The sequence below is a fragment of the Phoenix dactylifera genome, chromosome 2, assembly GCF_051530095.1.
Source record: "Phoenix dactylifera cultivar Ajwa chromosome 2, Ajwa_hap1_PhDact_Kaust_v1.1, whole genome shotgun sequence".
Taxonomy (NCBI): Eukaryota; Viridiplantae; Streptophyta; class Magnoliopsida; order Arecales; family Arecaceae; genus Phoenix; species Phoenix dactylifera.
This window is the reverse complement of record NC_143191.1, coordinates 49636157-49658116: the sequence shown is the minus strand read 5'-3', so window position 1 is coordinate 49658116 and position 21960 is coordinate 49636157. Positions and strand designations below refer to the sequence as shown.

At 37.8% G+C, this 21960-nt stretch overlaps 1 protein-coding gene across 2 annotated transcripts; it reads right to left on the bottom strand.

The window, feature by feature from the left end:
• Positions 1-3276: 3276 nt before the first annotated feature.
• LOC103699693 (potassium transporter 7-like) lies at positions 3277-17668 on the bottom strand. 2 transcript variants are annotated; one of them, XM_039124924.3, is made up of 10 exons: positions 17130-17668; positions 16474-16702; positions 16143-16391; positions 15947-15997; positions 11748-12008; positions 10771-10823; positions 10543-10657; positions 10083-10337; positions 7011-7533; positions 3277-4168 (listed from the first exon to the last, which is right to left on the bottom strand). In XM_039124924.3, the coding sequence occupies exons 1-10, from the start codon at positions 17379-17381 to the stop codon at positions 3646-3648; spliced, it is 2511 nt and encodes an 836-aa protein (XP_038980852.3). In that variant the 5' UTR covers positions 17382-17668; the 3' UTR covers positions 3277-3645. The 2 variants fall into 2 exon arrangements, with proteins under 2 accessions (XP_038980852.3, XP_038980854.3); XM_039124926.3 differs by having other exon boundaries at positions 16474-16685; positions 17130-17651.
• Positions 17669-21960: the final 4292 nt, after the last annotated feature.

Below are 21960 nucleotides of genomic sequence, written 5' to 3'. Positions count from 1 at the left end.
GTTTGTCTCAAACACTGATCCAACCATATGTGTGTGTGCATATATATACACACACACATATATATGTACATATGTGTGTGTATATATATATATACATGTATGTGTCTATATATATCTTATGTATGCATGTGCGTGCATGGGGGTTGGGTAGTGGCTTCACGTACCCTGTGTTGAGTGGAGTCTTCTTGCTGCCATATTCTCGTTGCAGATGATTGTTTGCTGTAATTGGCGATGAAGCATAAGTAATTTTGTCGAATACCGATCAAGAAACATATGTAGTGACTTGCGTAATAATATTTTTTCTCTCTTATTTCTCTTTTTTGCTTTTACAAACTTACGAGTCACGGATTCTTTTCAATAGGTTTGATATTTTGTATCAAAAATCCAACTATTAGCTAGTGTCATCAAATAGAAACGGATAGCTGACTAGCTGTACAATTATTTCCCTGCACAGTATGAGTGATACTTGCCACTTTGTCAACATACAATCACAAAATACCTTTACTTAGATAAATATAAATGAAAACTATATTTTTCTAAATATATGTCCAAACGGGATATGATATCAATGAAACCAAATCTCGTCTCACCTTTGCATATCCATCTTTAATTTCTATCCAACAAGATTGATAACATGTTTACAAAGAGATCATGTAGCTAAATCTTTTGGCCCTTGATAAATTCCCATAGTAAAACAGTAATAAATGTTAAAAATTCTTATGATATGTCAATTATTTTGATATCTATAAAGATGTTTCATACGTGCCTTGCTGACATTTTGTAATCCATGAATTACATTTATTTATAATGAACCAGCAAGCATGAATTGAAGTTGGAAATACAGAAGTGTTGCATAGCATTTTTCTGTATAGAATATATATTGATCATCTAAGACAGCAGCAGTTTTCGTAAAGTGGCAGCATGCATTGCCCTCCATTGCTATATCCAGAGTTATGGCATTCTTTGTTGCAGTCTGGGATGTCATCGCATGTTCCAACACAAACATAAGCTGCTTTTGCTGTGACAACAAAATAATTTTTGAGTTAGCATAAACATTTACACCTGCATGCACAAAAATTTAGAGCATCCGAGCATAACTAAGGTATGCTACATGAATGTTAAATAAAAAAGAATGATGTGTTTAGAGGCCTTCATGGCTACATGTTCTTTCTATTTTCTACACTGAAATAGAAGAAGATATGCACCATAAGCGAAGAACACAGCGAGAACGATGATGGCCATTAAAATTTTTTTGGCAGTGGAAGAGGAGGAGGGAGCCATGTCAAACTTCTTCGTGATCTTGTTTGAGAGTATGCACCAGAGGTTCTAATTTATACTTGTCCAAGACGTTTCTTTTGTTGAGCACTAATGGTTGCATCGAGGGAGTTTTGTTTCTTTTAATTGCCATTAGCCACTATTTATTGGATCATTTTCATAGGAGTTTCCTATATCTTAATAGGAACGTTAGCGTTTTTGTTGTGTTCCGTTTCTTCCTGGCATCTTAATTAATACTAGCGGATTAAGTGACTTGGCAGCCATTATTCTGAAACGTTTGAGAACAATAGGATCCATTTATTTAACGACATTTATTTTTGGGTACCAAACATCATTCTGCAGTATCTTTGAGAATATCTTATATCATGTTTGTCTCAAACACTGATCCAACCATATGTAACACACCTGATCACGCATGTTGAAGCTGAAATATTAATTGATTTATATGGATGTTGGACGCATTGATTTTGCTCAAGTAGTGAATCATGAGAAGGTTTACACAGAGGTTGCAAGACTTTATGACAATGATATCTGCAGTTCTTACAAATGCTATATGTTGAAAATGTGGTATATGTACTCCCGAGGATAGTTTAGCTGCTGATTGTCTTGCCAATGAGATGCTTCTTTACATGAGTTAGCTAAGTGACAAGAAGTCTATATTCCTTTGTTTGGGTAACCATGAACATCCTCTACAGGAGGTTGACCTTGTGTGTTGTATCATATCAAATGTAGTAGGGGCCAAAGGAAGAAGAAACCTCGGTGGTATATCTAAAATGTAGTATCAAGAAGCAATGTAGAATGCCATTTGAAGGTTTAAATATTTTAATTCCTTCGTTGAACTCTGAATATTCTAATCAAACTATATCACGTCATTTAGAATAATTATGGCATTGTTCGTAGACGTCTAAATGGTGCGTATTAATAGAAATTTTTATAGTAGGGTTGCAAATGGGTTAAGCTGAACTGACTTGGGCTGCATGGGTTGGGCTTGGTCATGGGAGCTCAAGCATACCTTGGGCTCCAACTTAGCTTAGTCATAAAGAACTTTACATTCATCACCCAATACAATGGTGTTAGTTAACAAAAGGAAATTACAAGCCATTAGATGTGATCTAAAAAGCCTAAAATATCTACACACAAAAAATCATATATTTTCTTAAACTATGTGTCAAGTCACTTCAAAATCAACACACTATAACATTCTATCAACTATATATTTAGGGTGACTTGATGCGTAAAACAAGAATCTCCAAATCATATAAATTTCATATATAGATATTTTAGATCTAACAAATCACATCTGATGACTTTTATTATTATTATTTGACTATTGATGTTAAATTTGGAGGTGGATGTAACACCTTTTCTTTATACCCCTTATGTATTATAACTGCGCCCTCTCTCTATGTAACATACTAGCAATAGGGCGCATTAAAAGCATATCTGATGATAAAGTCCAGCATATTTAAGAGTCAAGTCCAATTTGTTCGTAAGTTTCATAAAGGAGGTTAAACAGTGAGAAAGTCAGTGGGCAGGTGGCATTTTTTTTTTTTTGAAGATAAATAGAAGAAATATTCTCAACATAAAAAATGATAGAGAGAGAGAATCAAAAAAAATTATAGAGAGAGAAAGAGAGTAGTTGTTTCTCGCCTGATGTCCCGAAGAGCTTTTGATTAGTAGAGGAGGTGAGCCCCGGTAGTGCAGACATGTAATCAGAAAATTCATTAAGTTGCTTCAGTAGACATGGAGGACCAGGAATAGTTGCAATGCTCAACAGCAAAGCATGAAAAGAGATAGTAGAAACAGGAAAAGGAGACAGATTTATCTTGTTATGACAGGAGGTGAATGCAGGCGGAAATTTTCGCCCATCCTCTTTCCCAAATCATCAGAAACAAGCATGATAGCCGAAACAGACGCAAGTTACAAGCCCTCAGTTCTTCATGACCTACTTTAACACGCCAGTTTATAGAAATGATTAGCTTCGAATGACAAAGACCAGGATAACAGAAAGGATGTGTTTCCTATAGTAACATGTTCGCCAAAATTGATGTGCTGATATCCTTTATGAAATATTTTCTGACATATAATGCGACTGTTGGTTAGTCCAGTATGTTCTAAAGATAGATGTCACATGAAGAACAACAAAACAACAGGGAAAAAAAAACAGCATCAGTAGGTACTGTAATCTGTGGACAGCATAGTTTCTTTCTCAACTTGTTAGGCAAATTTACTTCTTGTCAGTTCTCTGTCACGAACAAAACCATCCATCGACCGACCCATGTCCTTGTGATTCTAGCTTCCTGTAAACAGTCTGATGTCTGAGTTGAAGAAAAGTTAACCTTAGACTGGCCAAAGAGTAGTCAATATTCCCTAAACCATGTAGGTCATGCCAACTTGCATTAAATTTGTGCGGGGAACAGTCAATGTTGTCATCGCTCTCCTGCTGTTCCTTCTCAAGAATGCATAGAAGTAATTTATGACTAGTTTCTTGAGAAACCAGGAGTCCTTTCTGGCCCTAATATCACCATGCCCAAGTAGGTAGACAACTCCTGACTCTTCAGCCTTGTTTATCAATGAAAGCTCCTGCTCAAGATTCTGTCTGGCATCTGGCATGGCTTCATCTCGAGCCTCATGAGATGAAGTGCTTGCTTCTGGGCTTGGCCTCTCAGTGCAGTTATAAGCAGCCAAGAGAGGGACATCAAGGGAATACATACTGCCATTTGGAGCTATAAGAATTCTTGAACATGATGCCGCTGCTTCGGCATCCGAATCGCTATCTCCACTCTCTAATAAGCGTTCTTGGTCTTCTCGACGTATGAACTTTTCAAGACTCCCAAGAAGTAGCTGTTCAAACATTTGGTGAGGCTCTTTCCTTACATCCTTGTAGCCATACCTATAAGGAAGCAGCCAAGTTAGAATTACACAAATGGTTATACAAAATACTAGTCTTTTCCCCTCAACTTATGTGAAATGGTGCAAGTTAAAAATGTTATGCTACTGAAGGCAGTACCCAGAATCCACTATTTCATAAAGCCATATCCAAAAATTCATGTTTATTTGAAAAGGCACAGAAGATTATGGCTATGCTAATCTATGTACCTTAACATTTAAAAATTAAAACCACCACCAAGAAAGGTACAGGGAACAGCAGAATGGTAAATCTATCAGGCAGGAGGCATGGACCATCTAAGTCTGTTAGCCCGGCAAATTTATAAGAAAATCATGTTATAGCCACTGAATATTATTTGTGGGAATGATGCCCTAGATGCTTCCAGACAACTAAAAAGCACACATCATCTAAAATTTAGAATATCTCAACTTCTAGCTTTTAATGCAACCATGGGCTGATTATCATGTCATTCCATCAATTTTTCTGTGGAATTTACATATGAGCAACTTGGACAACAAGAAAGTCAAATACAGCAGCAGTAATTTGGAGAACGGAAACGCATACATACCTTATCATAGCTGGTAAGCTGTCCATTTAAATGGGATCAGCTTTAAGGATTAAATTATTGCAAACCAAGTATCGTTTACTTATCCTAGTCTCATTTTTTTGTTACCTCAACGAAATCCAGTTGAGCTTTGCCCCAACCTTTCCCCCAAAAAATGTATGGGTGACTTGAAAACCGGGTCGACCTAACGTCAATCCTCTCTGAATTAGTGTGCAGTTTCTAGCCAAGTAAATCGTGGGCAAGAAAATACTAAACTAATCCTTAGGCCAGTTTTAAACAGGAAAAGCTATGGAAGTTGCAAATGCAAAACATGTCTTATAAAATACACAATGTGAGCTCTTGTAATTAACTTCTCGAATACTCTAAGATATGAAAGAGCCTATGAAGAAAAAAATGATGGAAGTTTTTGTTCCAGGGAGTGCATTTATCTCCAAGGAACTTTTTGCAAGCTTTCGAGTCAAGTAAAATGCAATTGTACAATAAAAACATATACATCTAAGGAACTCATAGCTAAAAGAAACATAGTGCAAGGCAAGTATTTAAACAGATAGCAGTGATAAACAAAGTGACAGATCTCTGTGTCTTCTTAGCTCTTAACAGTATCAGATTATTGCCAATCTGATTGTACATCGATCATTATTACAGCAGGTCTAGCTACAATTATGAGGTTACTTATGCCCTAAAACAAGCAACAAATTCTTTTTCTTTAAAGTAATATGGTAGTAATGGGCCACCACCAATATTTGAACCAAGGTTTGCCACACCAGTGCATACTTGCCCCATACCGAGCAAATACTATATAATAACGGTACCGAACCGAGACTCGGTACAGGGGTGTACCATGTCTAGTACGCCAAACTAACACCAATACCAGGTGTATCAACACTGCATCAATATGGTACTAGTATGGAGTCTGGTGCCGAGATTGCAAATGTTGGTTTGAAGGCTGGACCATCCGCAAGGACAAGCCCTTAGGAGAGTGGTACCAACCAGCTGAGCTAACAGCTATTGTAGCAAGTTCTTCCATGGCAAAAAAAATTCAACAGTAGTTGCAGAGTAAGATAGAACATTCTTTCGAAGCTGCAAGAGATAAAATGACTCTCCAACAAGCACATAATAGTTAATTAGTGAACAATGATTTATGACAACATGGACCTGGTCAGCATCAGCACATGCCCACAACCAAAGTGGGGAGGGGGAAGGCAATAAGTGATGTATGAGGGTGCCTTTGAAATAGTAAAGGGTCCGAAGAACAACTATGGAGTGGAAAATACAAGAGTCGGTAACAAACTGGCTTATCAGTTGCATAATCTAGACAAGATCAAGCAAGGAGATCATCCCTAATACCTTGGTAAAATGTGAAATATTTTGAACATTGACGCTCCCTCTTTACTTTCTTACTTTCTGAATCAAGAAGGCTGTAAGTCTAAGTTGAATTGAAATTTCTCTTTATCCGTGTATACTTGTTATAAAAGCATCACTTCCTTCGTGGGCAGTATAAACAACATGCACTAGAGTGCAATGGGCTAGCAGTAGTTTTATTTATTTATTTATTTCTGAAGTTTAGAATTATTTTTTGAGATAATTGTAGTAATTCATAAGCAGCCAAATAAGTTACTTTTGATTGTCATCTTCTGCCTCTTTCTTTCCCATTCTAGTAATGAGCCGAGAAGGCCTGAACCAACATGAATGTGTTAAACATCTCCTTTTCAAGAAATTTATGAGCCCAAAAGGCCTGAACCACCATGAATGTGCTAAACATCTCCTTTTCAAGAAATTTAAACAGGCTAGGAATTTTATCAAAATAATGGAAGTTGTAATTTCTTCCTCCCCTATTAAATGGTGGATTTCATGTAGTTATCTACTTCATGAACAAGGACTTCGACCAAAACCCTTAGTCTCTAACATCCCTTATTGTTCACAATCTGAATTTGTGAACCAAGATTGGACCAAGATAGCTAGAAAACTTAACAAATGAGACATAAGCATGATTATTGTGTTTAAGAATTTATGTAGCTGTGCAATAAGCATATGCCATAGAACATCCAACAAGATAATTCATACCAGTCCTTGAATTTGATGCACCAAGCTAGGGCCAGCAGTAACTGAGCTTGATAGACCACCAACCCAAGAAATATGAAATAAGCATGATTATCATTTTCAGAATATGACAACATCAATAAGCATGACCTTGTCTCCAAATAACCTTATGTTTTCACAAACTAATGCTCCAACAAAATTAAGTCATGTCCATGTCCAAAGCACTGGGATACGACATACCTAGCGATGCAACGGAACATGTGATAGCTCTTTGGGCAGACACGCCGGAAGAGAAACCTTTCGCTCTGAGGAACTACAGGAACTGGCACATATTTTATGCACACAAATATGATCATAGAGTGGATTGCTGGAAGGGTGGTCAGAAAGTGTCCAAATATTGCTGGAATTCCTTTCACTAACTCATTGTAAACTAAGCCAATACCAGGGGCTCTAATGGTACCAAGGTTGCAGCCCAACTCCATCATCAGATCCATTGAAAGCTTCTGTTTAACTTCGGATTCATACTTTAGCTTGCTCCCATAAGTCCATATGTACATTATCATAAACAATATTGCTGCAAAAATCAACAAAACCCAACTTCCAGCCTCCGCACTACCCAAAACAGAAGTGAAGAAAACTAATTCCAGCCCCAAAAAGAATATGACAAAGAAAAGCACAATGAAGATGTTAATCTGCCATATTAGAAGCATAATGATGGTTACGAGAATTGTTGTCATCATCATTATTCCAAGTTCTGCAGTGCCTGCAAAAAAAGATTCTATATATAAAAGACCCAAACAGGAAAAAAAGAAGAGCACATGTAAAAAATATAATTTAACTGCATGTAACACAATAAAAAGAAAAAAATAATACTGAAGAAAACAAATTAAAAAAAAAAAGAAAATTGTGATACCTTAGTTTACCTATAACTACTTTTCTTCTTTCAGTAATCACATTCTAATTGGGCTTCTTGGTTTATATTAATAAAACCTATACAGTAGATCTACCAACTTGCCAACTGACCACCTACACTTCATGGCAAGCCCTCTCTTGCCCGAAGTTGCCATGGCCTAGAATTTAGTACCAACTAGCTGGTTGCCATCAGGTTAGGACTTGCCTGTAAAATGTTATAAAATTTTATCCCCGCCTTTGTCTGAAAAACTTAACCCATTAAGGTTTAGATATTATTTTCATCTTTTGTGAATTTCTTCTTGTAGCTTACATCACTCAAGTGTTTCAAAGATATATCCACTAATTATAATATGATTTTTGGTGTCAAAGTAGCTGGTGCCAGAAATTAGTCTTATTTCTACTTTTACAACACCAATTCCTTTTGAGCCGGTTCTGACAATTAGTTTTATGTCCACCTTTACACACTTTGAGCCTCCATCTCTGGGTCCCTCCATCTCTCTCTCCAAGCCACCTGCCATGTTTGCTTAATATAAAATAACAAAATAAACTCTCATCTGCCTATCCTTGTCCATTCTCTCTATTTCTCTTTTGAGATCATGAAGATCCATTTGATCTTTACGCAGCACCAAGTCAATCGAATAGCCCTTCCAATTTTTTCATCCAATTCCATTAGTCAATCTTTGATGTACTTATAGCAATTCACTTTGGACACAAAAACAACATTCCAGCTGTTCATATCCATCCATGAATGCCTATTACCGTGTCTATTTCACTTTAAGGTATCTGTCCATGTCTCATTCTAGACATGCCCTCGTCTTCAAAATTGTGCTTTGCATGGTTCAGCCTGCTATCTTAAAGGGAAAGAAAGGGGGAAAAGTGCATGAAACAATGAGGAGTGTATTAATAAAAACGCATGAATTAGATGGGATTACATCCATCCTTGTATCACGTGCACTGCACATGCCCAAATATTAGTTCAAATGAAGTATAAGACACGAACATCTAGTAAAGACATCAGAGCACACATCAACTGCAGCCATTGAGTTGACAGTCAGCAGCATGTCTGAAAATTATGAATGCATAACCTAAGATGAAAAGATATTCAATACTAACTCATGGAGTATATCATAAGAATTAAGAAGTCTTATTGGACTCCAGTATCTCAACAGAAGGAGTCATTAGCCAGCTAGGGAAAGATCTTACATAGCCTATTACAATAATAGATATGAATCTTAGAAAAAACCAAATAAGCATCAGGTCAGGCTGAAAGGTGTATGCTGGAAGAGCATGAAATGCACGTAAGTTTGGCTAAAAGAATGTATTATATATGCTGAAATAATTTCAGATTGCAAGAGTTTTCTTCTTTACCATATTCTTCATTGATTTCTTACTAATCTTTTCTTTAATTATGCTGCTTAACAGTATCATCAAAGAAGTTTGCGTGCAAATAAGGTAATATTGATTGAGCCAGGGAATCAGCATAGTGCCACTGTACAACCAACAGGTACAGGAAGAAATAAGATCTTCATTACAAGAGAAGGATCTGATTTCCTGTGCAAAGTTTAGAAATAAAGAGATACATTTCTGGAGTACTTAGGCAAGATACCTCAGCATGCACAATGCAGTAACCATAATCGAGCTCAAAGGCTTGCCAGTAACGTCCATTTTACTCCAAGATGATGGACCATGCAGTCAGCGCTGCAATTGGATTACATTGACCCACTTGCAATCCAAAACTTACACAAAAAGAATCTGATCTAGTTTCAACCAAAGTCAGTTGGACTACACTTGGACCGATAAATATGACCAATCACAAATATGGACAATTTATAGATCATTAAGTGACTTGTCTTAACCCAAATAGCCCAAAACCATGAATTATATTTTTCACAATCCACATCGACATTAAGAAACAGATTTGTATATAGTGATAAATGTTATGTAGGTAATAATCAATCTGTGTTTTTGGTGATAATATATAGCCAAGTGGAATGGGTTGTTAATAATGTCTATCCATTGTTTAGTTGTTATTCTGTTGAATAATATGTTTAGGATATATAAAAACAACGAACATGTACATGATTGGACCCCCCCCCCAAAAAAAAAAAAAATGATGGATCAATAAAATAAATATTGAATATGAGGTAAATGAAATGGATTGGACTTGGATTCAAAATTTGACCCAATTCAAAATGTGGATTCAATATCACGTTTCATATTCATTGAAAAAATAAAATCATGATTTTCAAATATAAAACCTCCAAAAGCAGCCATTAGTTTTTCAAGGCTGCCTAATTTAGATTTATGTTAAGGGAACTTTGTGAAACAAATATGACAAATGGAAATTTATGGTTTGAATGGAAAAGAAATATCAAGGAATCAGAATTGATTCTACATTACCATATGCATTGCCAATGTCAGTTATGCTTCCAAAGGTGGCAACAAATGCCAAGCAGAAAACCAGCAGAAACCAATTTATGACCGGAACATATATCTGACCCATGAACTTCCGTGATGTGTGAATAATTTTGAGACGAGGAAAACAACCAAGTGCTGTTGATTGTTTTATGCATGAAAATGTTGCTGTTGTCATTGTCCGACTTGCAATCAATGCAGCAATGTTGGCTATGAGAAGGACTGGCCAAAAAGCCCAACCTGATAACCAAATATAAGCATCATGCATAACAGGATATAATGAATCAAACCAAAATAAAATTAAAAATTATTCATCTGAGAGAATTCATTCATAATGTGTTTTCTATGCATAAAACATCAGCCCAGAAAAAAGTAATTACCAAAACATGGTTTATCTACTTGTTAAACATAGAAATGCATATATTTAAATAAATCTCCAGCTTACTTGGGATAGACGAAAAGAAGACCTGCTCAGAGGTAGTTAGATTTTCCATAAGGAATGCAGCTTGGCCAAGGTATCCCAACAGAAGGCAGGGCAGAACCAAAAACACAAAAGTTAGCTGCAATAATTACTTAAAGCAATCAGAATGTCAAAAGTTAAAAAGAGGTCTGAGGATGTTTAAGAAGCTGCAACAGGAAGAAAGTATCCAAAGCACAGTGTGTAATTCATTGCCTGAACAGATCCTACAGAGAAATAGCAAAGATCTGCAAACATTGCCTCAGAACCTGTAAAACAATTGGGCATAAGTGTGGGTGATATTTTATGATCATGAATGCACATGATGAAACAGTAACTACAAAATCTAGCCCCATTTCCTGGCTAGAATCCTGATAAAAAGACCAAAATATCTATTATTTCTGAAAAGTAAGCATCAACAAAGCACAACAATAGACTAAGTAGTTTCTGAAACTTTTAGTTCAAAAAACATTGCTTGATTTACCATTAAGTGTCCATTTAGCTCCAAGGAAATGTATGGCAGAGACCAGTTAACTGCTTTTTATAAAACAGATAACTTGGATACTCATTGCTTCAAGAATTTGGTTCAAAGGAATTCTTTTTTCTTTATACTCTGAGAGGTGGAAAAGGAAGTGGAAAGATCTCCAAATACCAGAATAAATCAGATCCTGATAGAGAAATGAATCTGATCCCATTTTCTCCCTGAAGCAAATTTCAACTACACTATTTTCAAGCAGACTGCAGAAGTGGCCACCACCAACCACTTTTTGTTTTCTTTTGCCTTTTCCTTGATAACAAATAAACACATTTGGCATTTCCTATTTATCCATTGATTTCTGCTTCAAGACAAAAAGATTGGAGGAGTATTTGATTGAATATTAAGAATATTGCAAACAAATAGCAATAAGCTATTAACTTCATATGCATCTATCGATCTAGTCGAAGATTACCCTGCTTTAAGAATACAATTTTTCCAATAATCTTGAATTAATTCATGTAGAACTAGCGAACTCAAAGACTTACAGTTAACAATCCAAGAACATAAAGCCACTGAAAGTCTAAATGGTTAAGCCACTTCTTAGCATCAAATATAATGTTTCCTTTTTCTGGTAGAAATAAAATACCAAGAGTACTTTTAAAAGACATAATCAAGTAACATCCATGTAATCATAGGTCACCAGTTTGCACTTTACCTGTTGCACACAGGAGACAACCACCAAGAGATAACCAAGCCTGAGTTAAATTCCTCTCAAAATAATAATAGATGTGGACAGGATTGAATGCCCTCAAAACTGTTACACCATATTTTACAAGATTGTAGACTCCAATGCCCCCTAGGGAGCAAAGCCATACAAATAAAGCAGGGCCAACTGCAAGCCCCACTTTGCTGGTTCCATACTTCTGTACACTGAACAAGATTACAAGAAATGCAACTGAAATCATCACCACTTTATCTGCAACAAGTTTTAGGAAAATATTAATAGTTATATATATTAGTGAAAACACTAACAGAAAAGCAAATACAATGTCAACAAAGTACTTCAATTCTATAAAGTCTGTCTCCATGAATATTGACCATAGGACACAAATAAACATAAAAATGTACAAGAATCCAACAAACTGGCATGCACTTCAGTTACCCAAAGGAGAAGAAAAAACAAAAGTTAACATTATTCTTTACAAGTTGAGACAGACAGAGATATATATTTAGATTTCATTATTTTTGAAAATTTTAACTACATAATTTTTAAAGCATGTTTTGAAGTCCTATTTTAAGTAGGATTGTATTTGAAGACTCTTACTTTAGGTATATCTTGGGTTCAAGTCATAGAGTTGTTATGATTTGACTTTTTTGTTGTTTTAAATGTCTTTCTATCTAGCCTTACATGGGATTCTGAATTTTGTATTTTAGGAACATTTGGTTGTAGAAATTGGTTACTTGATTTCTAAGAGTCCTAGTTTACCTGTAGAATAAGTAATGAAGACATTATCAAAAAGACCCATTAATGCTGGATTAAAAAAGATCGTACATGGTTTGTTTTGGAAAAAAAAAGAAAGAATTCTTGAAACCAGGTTTGATCCTACTTCTCTTTTCTTGGATCAAGAATGATTATACGTGGTTTGTTTTGAAAAACAAAAAATAAATGATTCATTTGTATCAGGTTCCACCAAGATCCGCCGTACCAGTACCGGTCGGTGTACCGGTGGCGGCCCAAACCAGTACGTATCGGTCCGGTCCGATCCCGTCCCGTACCGATCTCGTACCGGTCCCGGTTGAATGGCCGGGTTGTAGATTCCGGTGGTTTTTTTCTTGAAGTTCTGTCTCTATTGGATCTTATTTTGTGAAATTAAGTGAAGTTTGATGTTTTTTTATTTTTTTTTATGATTTTTGATGTTTCTTGTTTAAGTTTAGCGTTGAAGATAGATGATGCATCCTTTTACTTCCGTTCCAAATAATATAAAATTACAAATGATAAAATGATACACATAAAATATCTTCAAATTAAGATACAATCATTTACATACATTTAAAGTACTCTCGGATATCTAAAATCGGAACGAATGCCGATGGCTCTTGTAGATATCCGGCTCATAAGTATAGTCAGGAGGAGATAGATCAACCCAATCGGGACGGTACCAACCGGTACGGATGCCGTACCGGTCTATTTTTCAAAAATAAACCCGCAGTACCGGATCCCACGCTGATCCGGTACCGTTTTGCTCCTGGACTGGTTCGTACCGGCCCGTACCGGCCGGTACGGCATACCCTGGGTTCAACCCTTCTCGCACCCCTCCCCCTCTCTCTTCTATTAATTTCGACCTCTACTAAGATTACCCTCTTTTTGCGCTCTCCTAAGACTCGCTATAACTCTTATTTCCCGCATAAATATAAGATGTATGTCTGAACTTTTATTATAGGATAATAGGAGTAGGATTACTCCAGACCACCACCAGTTGACAAATCTCCGTTGGAAAATTATTCTTTGGACCAATACCTCATCTAAAAACCTAAAAAAAAAAGGCAGTTTAACTTTATGATAAAAATACGTTTTCTACAATATTATCCATTGTAGGACCGTAAGGTGACTTTTAATCCAAACCCTTCAAGTCCTTCCATGCACTGTGGGTCATCCCCAGCTGGTCCTACATAACCAAGTCTGCATTGAATCATACCAAGCTTTGTATAAGCCACCACTTCTCCAAGAAGCATGCAGCTGCTCAGTAATTGTTGGGCTTCCATGAGCTTGAACAGCTACAAAATAATCTATATGGTGGAAAAAAAACAAAATCCATAAGTGCCCTTCCAATAAACTGGTAGTGGTATGGTAGTAGGTAGCAGCACTGTATACAAATGCAGGAGCAGCACAAACTTTAGCTAGTCGCACATCAAAGCCAGAGGGCATAAAAGGCTTAGATACAATCTATCACCGACACAGCAAAATGTGAAACAGCAATAAAGAGATCAGTGCCAGTAAATTAGAAGTAATAGGCAAAGTAAATGACCCTCGAGAGGAGGGAAGAAACATGAAAAATCTATATTAGATGAAGGTATGGTAGCAAGCTGGCTAGGTCAAGTACATACTGGATTGCATACAAGTACTCCGCATTTAAATGGTTTTAAGCACTTGGCTCGAATGTACGCCCACCGATGTGTTCTACATGGTTCCACTGAGAAGGTCCCTAATTAACAAACTTTTTAGAAGATAATTTTAGTTAATTTTTATACTGCTTGGTACTGCAATAATATGAGAGCCACAAAATTTAAATACTAAAAACCACATATTTGCTAAAACATAAAAAGTTCATGTTCAAGTGTATCTGGAAAAAGATATGCGACTGATGCTTGAAAGTTGACAGCAGAAGAAATAAGAACGACCCTGAGGAACCAGAACGGCTATCAATAATTGTGCAAAGCATTTAAAACCTAGGAGTTCAAGGAAGACTAAGTATCATAATACTTTTCATATTTGGGAGTAATTTCAGTAACCAATCTTAAAATCCTGCATTGTACTGATATTCTCAAAATTGAACTAAAAACTCATTTTATTTACGCATGCAGGCCAAGTCATAAATTAAACCTCATTTCTGTTTGTGTATTACATCTTTGCCTATATTTATTTTTTCCATAACATATGGTTGGGTGTACATGAGCAGAAAGAAAAATCTTGCAACATACTAAGAGCACCAACAAATATAGGAGGAGAAGAGGTATAGTGACTTAACAACCTCATTCTATTAAAAATCAAGCAAATTAGGTTCCTCGGTTGAAGATTAAGAAGCTGCAGAGATAATCAAAATTTGTATAAAGGAAAATGTTGAAATAATATACAACCCTCACAAACAACCACTAAAGAAACAAGGTTAGTGCCCATGTAATCACACTCAGGGTTGAAGATCACATGCTTAAGTGGATGGCGCCCTGTAAGCACAAAAATTATGGGGCTGACCCTGTTTCTTCAGGGTTGTTTCCGAAAATTGTATGTTTTTTTTAGCATTAGTATTCTACAAATTATTCGCTCAGCCTATTTATGGGGGTTAATCTTGTTTCTTCAGGTTGTTTCAGAAATTGAATGTTAGTTTAGCATTGGTAATCTATAAAATATTGACTCGACCTACACTGATTTCCTTCTTAATGTATATCAAAACATGCTATTTTAGCGTTGATCTTCTATAAACTATTCACTTGCCTCTACCAACTTGCTTCTTGATGTATGCATGCATGCAAACATATAAGCAATTGCAGTATGTAAAAGAAATTGGTACGAGCCACCATCATGACTATCAGCAAGTCTAAAAGACTTGAATAAGGACTAAGTCAAGCAGCATTAAACACATAACTTTCATTGACCTTGGTTAGGCTCTCAATTTCTTTATTGCAAAGGGTGGCTCAACATAATATGATACTAAGAAAGGATCATGAGGTCATTGAAGTTGATCTTCATAATTCAGAGCTACTCATTTTTAATATTTGATCCGTAATTTAGTCTGAAGAACGCCTTGCAACTGAAGGGAATTCTATGTGTATAGGCCTAGAACAGAAAATCTTATAAGGCTCCATAATCCTCTTGCATAATTTTTATATCAATCACCAATCAATAAACCAACAAGGGAAAAAATTAAGTGCTTTGTTGGAAGGGTGAGGCATACCTCAACTACCTTACAAGATTTGTATATTGTAATCTAGATAAAAAGTTGAATTTTGTTAGTTCTGTCATCCTAAGGCAAAATTTGCATGTGTTCTTGCAATTATTTCTGTGAGTTATATTCGAATTCCACAATAACTAATGTTTCTTCATATTCCACAAGTTGATAATCAACAATATGCTGAAGGAAAGATATCCACGCATATTTCTATAGCTGGAGTCAAATCTAACAAAATTTAGAGGATCACCTTGTTCAAGGCTAGCTATTCCAACCTTTAGACCACTAACAGCTGACAAAACTGCATTTCAAAGAAAAACAAATACATATATATATAAATCAATAAAGGGTTATGCAAAAACAAATAAGCTTTAATAATACATGCATGCATGCATACATCAGGAGTATCTCATAATAAGTAAAGCAAAATGAAATTTATGTGAAACCTGACATTGCTGGGGTGACAACTCCATCAGCTATAACCATGGAAGTGCCAAAAAGCACCAAAATAAGAAGCAGTTTCTTAAGCATCCATGAAGACTCAAGATGCTCCTTAACTTTTAGAGACCTCTCTAGTTCTGGTGATGGAACCTTGAGGCGGAAACTTGATATGCGCGTGTCAGAACGCAATTGGTTTGGTAGAAGACTTACCTTTGCATTTCTACATATCAATGAATACAAAGCAAATGTGCCCCCTGCAAATTTATGGCATAATTTACAAATTACAACAGCAATTCCACCAAGCATAAATGACCTCATTCACAATCTCAAACCTACCTTCGCCGTTGTCATTGCCCCGAATGACCACCAACACATACTTCACCAGAGGTATCAGAATCAAAGTATATAGAACTAAAGACAGCGCCCCAATAACATCCTCCTTCCCACGAACTGGTGACTTATCAAGCATAACATCAAAAGTATATAACGGACTCGTCCCAACATCCCCAAACACAATACCAAGAGTCTGAAAAGCAAGTATGAAGTTCCTGCGCAAGTCAAATTCCTGCGATTATATATATAAAGAATCAGGAACAACTTGCACGCTAAACCAAATCAGAAATCAGAAAATCATAAAGTTATCAGCTAAAAGGCTCATGATAAAACACGAACTCAAATGCTACTCTCTTGTAAACAAAAGCAGAGTTTTGGATTACAAATGGTAGAATAATAATCAGCTAGTTGACAGTTCATTTCAAAGTGACCTCAGAAATCCAAATTCTCGATAAACAAAAAGAACTGGCGAACGTTAACAGACCCAGTATGCAAAATCCATTTTTTCCTCAAAACTTAACAAAAAGTTTCGAACTTCATCCGTCCAGTACTATAATTAAACAAATTTTTGCATCCAAAGCATATAAATAGTCCGTAATATTCATGAAAGTTACTCATACAGACAAAAAAAAAAGATTCACGTGGAGAGCAGACTCTACCTCGACCTCATCCCTCTGAGCTCCGGGGACCTCGAGCGCCTCGACATCGAAGGAATCGATCCGGGGAGCGGTCCTAATCAACCTCCGGGTCCCGCTGTCCTCTTCCTCCGACTCGAAAACACTCCGGCGCACCAACCGTTCCTCTTCTTCCTCTTCTTCGCTAGAATCTTCCTCATCTTGGGAGACCCACCTCGATTCGGAGGAATCCATCATCGCTAACCACCCATTTGCCCTCCTCGAGCTTTCCTCCATCGAGAACTCGGCTAGAATTGACCTAAAATTAAAACTTTTTACGACGTAGTCGAAGAAACAGGAAATTGCCGATGGACAATGGAAGGGAATCGGCGCAAGCCGACGACGCTTAGATCGACAAGAGATCCAACCGATGGAGAAAGTACAAATTTATGGACATCTTCCTCGGCAGCCCATAGATAGCGAAGCAGAAGAAAACCGGAAACCACCGGGACCAGCGAGCGGCTTCGGAATAACCGGTTTTTGACTCAGCGTCAATGTTCGTGCTTTGGAAGCCCCTCGCTCTCAGAGTGGGCTTTGATGATAGTGTGTAGGTTTTGTCATTAGAAGTCACGACTCGTAGGCTATTACCATAAGCGGACGAAGTACAGATTCAGCCATGTGAGCCTATCTTAGGGCAGTATGAAAAAGTATTTTCTACGCAAGACGACAGCTGGAAGCGAAACGTATTATTCTTAAGGACGACTCGATTACGATGATCGAGTAACTATATGAGGAGGAGCGGAGAGAGAATGTGAGTTTTCTACTCGGCGACATCCGACAAATGGCAAGAAATTGTAGTGACTTTCAGACAGTGTATATGTATAGGGAGACAAATAAGACTACCGAGTAGGTTGCATCTTGTGCAGCACAGCACTCTGGAAGAGTTCTCTGGACTGACTAGGATATCTCTTCTTCGCAGTTTTATCAGATTGTTGCCCTTGATTCTGCTGGTTGTATCTATACTAGAATAGGTTGGATAGTCGTTTGTATAAAAAAATAAAAAATAAAAAAAACGGTTCGGAATCCGACCCAGCCTAGTAAATGCACAGCTTAGGCTTGGGCTTGGGTCAAGGCTGAACCGGTTTGACTGCTGTGGTCCAGGACCCCAGGCTGGTGATGGAAAATGACCCGGTGGTCCGTACATCGCTTCAGCAGCTTGGTTTGATGGAACTTGGTAATGGTGCATGGAGTGATGGAGATGGGTATTTAGTTCCAAAAAGAAGTTGCTTTCATAAGGTGGTTAAAAAAATCAAGGTAGGCGAGCAAATTTGATGGGTGAACAGTTAGTCATCAAGATATTTTTCTTGAGGTTCAAGTAGGGGTGACAATTTTTCAACTAGTTTAGGTGACGCGATATGACCTTATCAGTTGGACTATACATTAATCATGTAATTTTAATCTCACATTGAATTTGATTTCATTGTCTTAATTTACCTCTAGCGCGGTTACAAGCTTGAGTTATTTCAGATCTTGGATATGGATAGAAATTATGGGATGGGTAAATTGATAATCAAACTAACTTGTTATAGAGAGTAGAACATACATTGTTAGGGAAGTCAAAAATTAAGGTTATTTGTTATATCTTGGATATTGCATCTCAAATATCTAAACTTCGATAATTATATCATGGTGGGTCTCACTCCCTTACTTTGAAAATAAATAAAATCTATCAAATAAATCTATTAAATTTTATTGATTAATATGCAATATAAATTTAGCTATTCAAGACTTCTATTTATTATAATTTTTTATATTACTATGTTACATTTTATGAATAGTTGGAAAAAGAAAAAAAAAGATCGTATCTTGTATATTGGTCCAGTATTAATGACATCCATATTAGTAACAAAGTTTCTTCATGAAAACTTTTTTTGTACAGTTTTCTATTCAACGTATGGCTGATGGTATTAATAACAAGAGTTTCTACATAGAAGCTTAATTTGTATTGAATTCTTCGCACTTTAATATCCATACCACTAATATTCATGACGAGAGATTCTGCTCGACCATCATAAAAATTTATGATACGCAATAAAAATTTGACTATTAAAATATTCTATTTATTATATTTTTTTACATTATTAGGCTATATTCCCAAAATAGTTGAAAAATAGAGAAAAAAATTGTACTCGCACTGGATCATCATAAATGACATCGGTTTTAATGATAGGCACGGAGACTCATATTGTGTAGATTTTCTCTCCGCTATATGGACATTGGTATGAATGACGATAGTACCAATAATAAGAGTTTATACTTAACCACCATTAAAATTTATTGCTTAATGGGCAATAGAAATTTGAATATTGAAGTTCTTAATTTGTTATATTACTTTATTGTATTTCAATGTTAATGGAAAAGAAGAAAAAAACACGATGCATAATGTGGATTATATGCTAGCCAGAGTTAAGCTTATATTGTTTGAAAATTCAAGATGTTCAATAAACTTTCAGCAACCAAACATGAATGCTTGCAACATGAATGGCCTTTATGCGAAATAGAAACATATAAATATAACTCTCTATATTTTGTTTAACATCTAGTTTGCAAATAATTATAAATAAGAAAAAAAATCAGAAAACTTTGATCCCAATGCACAGTTGCCAAAAACAATCAATATAAAACATCGTTAATTACATACATAGAGCTTTAAGTCATGATATGGAATAACAGTCATAATTTCAATTTTTAATGCTAGTTTCAAAAATAATGTTTAATTCTAAAAGATGTGGCATCATCAAGCATCATTTTTATTTTTAAAATAGCTACCCTTATTTCCTCTGGATAATCACTAAAATAGATGTTACATAATCCCTACTAATCCAATTACAAATTTGATCGAGCAGCATTAGCTGCTCTTTTAGAATAGTATATAAACGATTTCGGAGCCGATTCATATTTATTGTCTAGATTAGGGCAAAATCATCGCGAACCGGTATGAACATCAAGGTCCAAATTGGTGACTGAAGATGACCTTAAAGCATCGAAACAAAATTTGTTATCATAGAGAATCTTGCTATCATGTCGGATTCCAAAGATGGTTATAACATTCTCACATACAAATCCTTGATCAAGCATATATTCCTCCTAAATGGGGAATGCGTTGGATCCAAGCATTATGACATGGGTTTCTTGGTCTCGCTATGTTTTGTTTGCACAAGGCTGACCTTTTGATGGGGACATCAGAGCCCTTCATCCAGATGATCCTGAGCCCCCGGATTGAGCCAGACCCGTTTATTTGCATATTTATTTTATTATTTTATTTTTGGGCTTATTTGCATTTTAGGGCTTATTTGTGTTATTTGTGGGTTCATTAGGATTTATTTCTGTGTAAGGGGGGGTTTATGCAAGTTGTGTATTTGGGCCCTATATATAGGGAACTATTTTCATGATTAGGGTTTAATGAAGAATTAGAAATTTTCTCTCCACCTAATCTCCTTCTCTCTTCTTCTCTTCTCCCTCTTCTCCCCCTCCTCCTCTTTCTCTTCTCCCTCTTCTTCTGTTCTGGTTTAAAATCCCGCTGAAGTTCTTCCTCCAGATTTGGTCCGGCATCAACTTGGTATCAGAGCAAGGCTGGTTTTGCCCCTGCTGCCAAAGCCCCGATCCATCTCCCGGCTACTTCTTCCAAACCGAGAGGAGAAAAAAAAAAAAAAAAAGGAATCTCTCTCTTTCTCTCTCGGTTCAAACCAGAGGAGAAAGGAAAACCCCTTTCCACCGTCAAGCCGCACCGCCTCCATCCTCCGCCTGCGCCACCGCCAGACCTCACCCGAGCTCCAGACGTCACCCGAGCTCTTGTGCAATCTGCTCGTGCCGCCGCTCTCTTCCACGACCGCCTTCGCCGACGTCCCAGTCGACGCCACCGCCCGCCGCGCTCCGCCTCATCTTCTGCACCACCGCCGCCATCTGTCGCCAAAAGTCCGCCACCGCCACCAGCCGGAGCTCGTGACCGGTTGCCGTCCGCGCCTGTGACCGCCTACCCGAGGTCGGCCGCCCCCGTCGCCACAGAGCCGCGGCCGAGATCTCCGCTCCGCCCGCAAGCGCCGCCGCGAAGCGCGGCACGCCCTCCCGAATCCGTCGGGAGGTTGAAGAAGACCGGCGTTCACGGGTAAGAGCCAAACCCATTAGCCCATTACCCGCTAGCCCGAGTCCGGCTCCAACAAATCAAAAAAAAAAAAAAAAAAAGTTTCACGTGACCCACACGTGACGGGTCCGTAAAGGGTATCGGATCGGGTCAAACCCGTTAACCCGAATCCTAACGGGTCTGAGTTAAAAAAAAAGTAAAAAAAAAAAGAAAAAAAAAGAAAAAAAAAAGAAAAAAAAAAGGGGTACCTGTTCATCTTCCTCACCGTGAGCACCCTCGCCACCGCCTTCGTCCGCCGTCGCCGCCTGCCTCGCCGCCTTGCCACCGCCTTCGTCCGCCTTCGTCACCGCGGCCGTCCGCAGCTCCGCCCGTCCTTGCCGCGACCGCCGTCGCCGTTCCACCGCTTTAGCGCCGCCTCCGCCGGGCCCTCCGCCGAGCTTTCCCTCCGAACGCCGCCTTCCCCAAGCAGACCGCCCGCAGCACTTCTTCGTGCCCTCCGAGCACGCCGCCATCGAACCACCGAGCCGCCCCACCTCTGTGCCTCTTTCTCGGCGCCGAGATCCATCTCCCTGCCTCTGCTCCGCTGCCTCGCCGCTTCTCGCTGCTTCCGCTCTCGCCCCAACCCACGTCCGGCTCCCTTTGTCCCTCTCCTCCCCCACTTCCGCCGCCCCCGCCCCGCTCCCCTTTCCCCTCCCTTCTTCTCCGATCAAACCCCTCTTCCCTTCAAACTCCCAC